General features: G+C 41.1%; 1 protein-coding gene across 1 annotated transcript; it reads right to left on the bottom strand.

Annotated features, from left to right (window-relative positions):
• Nucleotides 1-3328: 3328 nt before the first annotated feature.
• Nucleotides 3329-4309, bottom strand: LOC129893500 (uncharacterized). Its single transcript, XM_055969041.1, has 2 exons — nucleotides 3992-4309; nucleotides 3329-3772 (listed from the first exon to the last, which is right to left on the bottom strand). The coding sequence occupies exons 1-2, from the start codon at nucleotides 4307-4309 to the stop codon at nucleotides 3329-3331; spliced, it is 762 nt and encodes a 253-aa protein (XP_055825016.1).
• Nucleotides 4310-6857: the final 2548 nt, after the last annotated feature.

Raw genomic sequence — 6857 nt, 5'->3', positions numbered from 1 at the left:
AGACGTCTTATAGTATGTGTGATCCAATCAGCGCGTAACCATATGTAACTAAATTAGCATCCGAGGCTCAACCGTGTAATCAAGCGAACCATCACTTGAAGATCAGGGTAGTATTCGTCTTAAGTACCTTTTAAACATCGTTAAGGATCATATCAACTGGAGTCTCATGAATCGTAGACATGTACCAAGGCAAAGCTAACCAGCTTATAGAATTAGAGACGTTTTTCGTTGTAGAGTCCTTAAGACTAGGAGCTTATACATCCTGTTAGTGTTCATCACATAGGGACTCGAGGGTAGTAGTTCAACTACTTCAAGAACCTTACACTCAGACGTGACTAAAAGTAATGGACCATGTCCTTATATATAGAAGGCTCGAGGGTGATAACTCAACTAGCTTATGAGCCTCGGCATTTAGAAGTAAACACGTGTTATACTCTAAGCTTATAAATGGAATTACCTCTAGGTTCATATTATATACCATTTCATTTTCATTTAAGACCTTTAGGAGAGAAGAAGAGACAGGTTTTATATATACTACTGTTCATCGTATAGAAGCCTTAAAAGGCAATAACTCAACTATTACAGGAGTCTTAACATCACAAAGTGAATAAAGTCTGTGAATTACACCTGGAATTCCAGGAGTGGAATTATCCCCACATTTTATATACAAACCATTCATAACTTATACCTAAGACATGCCAAAAGAAAAGAAGGATAGCTCTACATAACTCTTATGGATTATTCTTTACCATGTTCACCTCATCGTCTGCTGAACCTATTTAACATGAAAGCAATATGAGTATCAATAACCCTCGACTTTTCAGCGTCTTAAGTTACACATGAGTATTCATAGAACTCATTTCCTTGCTTGCCTTCTCTACTAGTTCCTTAGTTAGTCAAGGAGTTAACGGAAATCGGGCAGCACCTCCCCTATAACATGCCCTATCCGAATTTCCAATCACTTCTCTAATTACTAAAGCCAACCAACAACAACAACCAGAAGAATATATACAAGTAATTCACTTCAACATTAAACAATACAAACCCCCAAACAACTTGCTCAAAACTATCAAAATGTGAATTCTGGACAGCCTACTGTCTTGTATTATCGCTTAGTTTCAAAGGGGTAATTGGGGGAAAACGGCTTTGTGGCCTCAATGAAAGTTATATACATGTCTCTTAGGGTCGCATAAAATTTCGAATCACCCATACAACAATTCTTTACAAAAAGATATGCCCAAAATACCAACAGCAACCCGTGTAGGATTTCCAAAATGAAATCTGGGCAGCACCTCACCTACACTTCATCATGCTTTTTCGAGCGGATAAAAGGAAAAATGGGTTTTAGATGCTAAATAAAAGTTATATTCCTATGAAATAGCTTTCCAAAACATCTTGAATCACTCGAAACGAAGATTTACACAAGGAGTTATACTAGTATTACTAACAATAGTCCAATTCCAAAAAAGGGTTTGTTGACAAAAACAAGAACCTCCTCGAAACCCCAACTATAAATTTTATGTTGTTAAACACCGCTATATCACCGTAGGATACCTTAAATAATTAATTCACAGATCGAAAATGGAGGCCTTACCTTATTGTGTTGTTGTCGTAGCTCTCTCTCGATTCTCCTATGTTTCTTCACTTTTCTTAAGTTACGAGATGCTGAAAATGAATTCATTAGTCATCAACTAGGATTATATACACCTCTTTTGGAGGTGACATGTGGCAGCCCCTAGGGGTGACACGTGGAAGCCCCTAGGGCACCACCTCACACCATGCGGCCAATCATACGCTGCCACATGGCAGCATGGGGTCCACCCCAAGTAGGTGGGTCACCTACTAAGTCCAAGTAGGCGTGTCACCTACTTGTCACCTACTTGCTTTATTTTCGTGGGTTCGTAATCTCTTCTCACTTCAAGAGTCTATGTATTCCTTGCTACTTAAGCTCGACGTATGCTCTAGGAGATTAATTATGCAAGATGTCCAAATCGGTAAGTTATGCAAGTAGGTCGAGTCCTACGACTCATTACTTGGCTTCCAACTTCTTCCAACTTCTTCTAACCCTATTTCCAATCTTCTCTATTATGGAGTATCACATTCTCCTTTCCTTAGGATTATTTGATAGCGTTATAGATTATCCGACTTACATGACGACTTCTAAAAAAACTTAAGAGCCTTCCCAGAAACTTAAGAAGCTTAAGAAGCATTACGAGGTACCAGAGTACAGGGTGTAACACAACTCCTAATTCTGGACACACCACTAGATTCCCCTCGGAAATCTACTCAAGATAGCCGCTTGAATCACCCAAATCTCCCAAGAATTGATAAAGAACACCAAGTTTGAAATTTGATTTAAAATCTAAAAAATGAGTCTTAAAAACCACCCAGCGATCACTCAAGCAACACCCGCCAAAAAGGCGGACATCACTTTAGCGATGCCAGGTCACTTAAGAGACCAGTCGCTTTAGCGACACAGATATCGCTTAAGAGACACCCGCCCAATAGGGATGGTTGATTTAGCGAGCTCCTGGCCACTTAAGCAGCGCTCGCTTTAGTGACCAGGGGTTACTTAGGCAACGACACCAGATACAATAGGTGCAAAAACAAGCTCAGCATGCCAAATCCTCTAATGGGGTGCTCGGGATTTGTTTGGAACCCCGTGCGCGCAAACAAGATATGCTATCCATAAAATTCGGCGTTCCAGACTCAATGGCACATTCAAAATTCTCATACGAGGTCATTTTAATCAAAAGTGAGTCCTACATCCAAGTGCCATTTTGAGCTTAATTACATAATGGGCATCGAGATTAGACCGGATGCCTCGAGATGCGAATAAAGAATCACTCTTTACCAAACTCGATATTGCGGAGCTAACCACATTTTTAGAATTTTCATCCTAGTGCATTTTCCTAGAATGCTGACCAAAGTCAATTATCAACGAAATTTCATAGGCAAAGGCACCAAACTCGTACCGATTACCTCGGTACTCGCCGACCATGCTACTAGCCTAATTTGATAATTCTAGAGCTGATGGAAATTCCAAAATTTTGTTCTGAGGTCATTTTTCTGAAGTTATGACCAAAGTCAACTTCTCAAGTTATAAAAGCTCCAAAATAGGAAAATGGGCCTAAAACCCAAACGAATGACCAGACAAATGAATAATCAGTGCTAGCAAGTTATAAATGGCTTAGAGTCTCTACAAGAACACTCAAAATGATGTCTGCGAAAGAACTTAAAGAACTTTTGTCTGTGAAAGTAAGAGTCAAAAAGTACCTGAAGGCTCAAATAAGCTCGGGAACTATGCCCTCATCTCATGCTCGGTCTCTCAGTTATCCTCCTCAACTAGAAAATGCCTCCAATGGACCTTAACCACAAGAATGGCTCTGTAATGCAACTGCCTGACATCTCTGGCCAAAATAACAACTGGTTTCTTAATATAGCTCAAATGATCATCCAAGTCAACTGTGTCATACTGAATCACGTGGGACTCATTTGGAATATATTGGCGCAACATCAAAACATGGAAAATTGGATGAATAGAAATAAAGGCCGAGGGCAAGGCTAACTCATATGCAGCCTCGCCAACTGTCCTCACTATCTCAAAAGGGCCAATATACCTGGGGCTAAGCTTGCCTTGCCTCCCAAATCTAATCACACCCTTCACAAGCGATATACAGAGGAGTATTCTATCACCAAGGACAAATCTCAACGGCTGATGCCTATGATCTACATAGCTCTGATGTCTACTCTGAGCTGTCCTGAGCTTATCCTAAATCACTGCCACATGATCTAAGGACTCCTACATCAAGTCTATACTGCACGACCTGGGCTCCGTAGACTCAAACCAACCAACTGGAGAGCGACAATGCCTACCATATAAGACCTTGAATAGGGCAATCTGAATACTAGAGAGGTAGTTATTATTGTACGCAAACTCCGCCAAGGTCACACACTGATACCACTAACCCCCAAAATCCATAACACAAGCCTGCAACATATCCTCGTCAATTTGAATCGTACGTTCTGACTGCCTATTAGTTTGCAGGTGAAAAGTTATGCGAAGGTCGACATGGATACCCAGCTCCTCCTGAAAAGTCCTCCCAAAGCTAGATGTGAATTGATATCCCCGGTTTAAGATGGTAGAAATAGGCACACCATGAAGGCAAACCACCTCCTGAATGTAAATACAGGCCAACCTCTCAGCACTGTAGGATGTATGAACAGAAAGGAAAGGTGCTAACTTGGTCAATCGATCCACAATGACCCAAATGCTATTAAGACCACTGGAAGAGTGAGGCAACCCCATAATAAAATCTATGGTGATCTGCTCCCATTTCTACTCGAGAATGGGTAATCTCTGAAGCTCTTCACTAAGCCTTAAGTTCTCGGCCTTAACTTGCTGACAACTCAAACAACGCAATAAAGAATCTAAAATATCTCTCCTCATGCCGCTCCGCTAGTAGTGCTGCCTCAAGTTATGATATATCTTAGCGATGCTTGGATGGATAAAATATCTAGAATCATGGACCTCGCTAAATATCAACTAAATCAAACCCCCAACTCTCAAAACACAAAATCAACCATCAAACCTCAAAATCCCATATGAATCTAAGGTAGCCAAACTGGAGTAACCTCCCTAAATCCGATCTCGCACTATAAATAACTCCTCATACTCAAACTAACGGCTATGAATCCAGTCTAACAAAGATGAATGAGCTCCCACATAAGCTAGCATACACCAGGAATTAGAAATATCAAGTCGAATCATCTGATTAGCTATGGATTGGATGTCTGAAGCTAAGAGTCGCTCCATAGTAGAAAGGAAGGATAGACTACCCATACTCTCCACCTTCTAACTCAAGACATCCACTACTACATTCACCTTACCCGGGTGGTAGAGAATAGAGAGGTCATAGTCCTTCAAGAGTTCAATCCCGTGGTGTTGCCTTGAATTAAAATCCCTCTAGCTCATTATGTATAAAAGGCTCCTGTGATTATTGTAAATCTCTCATCGAACTCCATACACAAAAACTACCATCGCCAACTCTAAGTCATGAGTGGGGTAGATGTACTCATGCAGCTTAATCTCTCTCGACGCATAGGCAATAACCTGGCCCTGCTGCATAAAAATACAACTCAAACTAACGCCGGATGCTTCATAATAAATGGTGAATCCCTCGCCCTAAACTATAAGAGTCAATAGAGGAGCGGTGGTCAATAACTCTTTAAGCCTAAAAAAGCTCCTCTCATACACTTCCGACCACACAAATGGGACATCTTGGTGAGTCAACCGAGTTAGAGGCACTCGTATAGTAGAAAAACCATCAACAAATTGCCTGTAGTACTGTGCTAATCCGATGAACCTACGAATCTCAATCACAGAGGTGGGCGTTCACTGGATCCACCACAATGTCATCCTTGGACACCAAGTTCCCCAAGAATGATACAAACTCAATACAAAACCCGCACTTTGAGAACTTGGCATAAAGTCGCTGATCTCTCAAAGTTTGGAGCATTACTCTCAAATGCTGCTTATGCTCCACCCAGGTCTATGAGTATACCAGAATGTCATCGATAAAGACTATGAGAAATGAGTCCAAGTACGGCCTAAACACCCGGGTCATCAAGTCCATAAATGCGGCAGAGGCATTAGTCAACCTAAAAGACATTATCAAGAATTCATAGTGGACATAACAAGTCCTGAATGTGATTTAGAGACGTTTGCTTCCCTAATCCTCAACAAGTGGTAGCCGGATCTCAAATCTATCTTAAAATATATCCCAGCACCCTAAAGCTGGTTGAATAGGTCATCAATCCTAGGGATGGGTAATAGTTCTACACCGTTACCTTGTTGAACTGCCTATAGTCGATGCACATCCACATTGTACTAATCTTCTCCATGCTTATAAAAAGATTTCTAATGAGAATCAGCTTCTTTAACGAACAGGACTAGGGAACCCAAAGGTGATATACTAGGCTGAATGAATCCCTTATCCAAGATATCTTGAAGCTGAATACTAAGCTTCTTGAGCTCTACGGGGACATACAGTATAGTGGGATGGAATTATGATAAGTACCCAATTATACATCAATAGAAAAGTCAATATCGCGGTTAGAAGGGAGGCCAGGCAGATCGGCAGAAAACACATCTGCAAACTCTTGTACTATATGCATTGAATCAACTGCCAGACCCTCCCTTTTCACATCTCTAACACATGCCAAGTATGTCAAAAACCCACTAGCCACTAACCTCTGGACCTGAATAAAAGAGATCACCCCAACCGACGTGTGACTACAAAAGTCCTGCCATACCACCAGCGGAATACCAGACATGGCAAAGGTAGCGGTCTTGGCATAACAATCCAAGACCGCATGGTGAGGGGATAACATATCCATGCCCAGAATCAAATCAAAATCCACCATATATAGAAATATGAGATCAACCCTAGTGTCACACCCCTGAATAGTCACCATAGGGGATCTAAATACCTGATCCACTACTAAAGAATCACCTACCGAGGTCGAAATATACAATGGTTCAAATAATGGCTCCGGGCTCATACCCAACTAAGGGTCCCAATAAATAAATATATATATATATATATATATATATATATATATATGAATATGTGGAGTCTAGATCAAATAAAATAAATATGGGCTGATGGGCTAATAAAATGATACATATGATCACATCGCCGGAGGCCTCAACCTCTACTTTAGCAGGAGCTATATAGAAATAGGCCTGGTCTCTTCTACCTTGCGTATCAACTCTTCCTTCTAACCTACCTCCCCAGGGACCTTCTCGTGCACCCTGATGACCACTCCTGCAGTCTTGGAGCTGGCCTATGCCT

This window comes from Solanum dulcamara, chromosome 1 (assembly GCF_947179165.1).
Source record: "Solanum dulcamara chromosome 1, daSolDulc1.2, whole genome shotgun sequence".
NCBI lineage: Eukaryota > Viridiplantae > Streptophyta > Magnoliopsida > Solanales > Solanaceae > Solanum > Solanum dulcamara.
This window is presented reverse-complemented; position numbering and strand designations above follow the sequence as displayed.

Coding starts and splice junctions, on each gene's coding strand:
- LOC129893500 (XM_055969041.1), bottom strand. CDS start 4,309: ATGGGGTTGCCTCACTCTTCCAGTGGTCTTAATAGCATTTGGGTCATT. Junction 3,773..3,991: donor TTGACGAGGATATGTTGCAG/GCTTGTGTTATG, acceptor GCAGTGATTTAG/GATAAGCTCAGGACAGCTCA.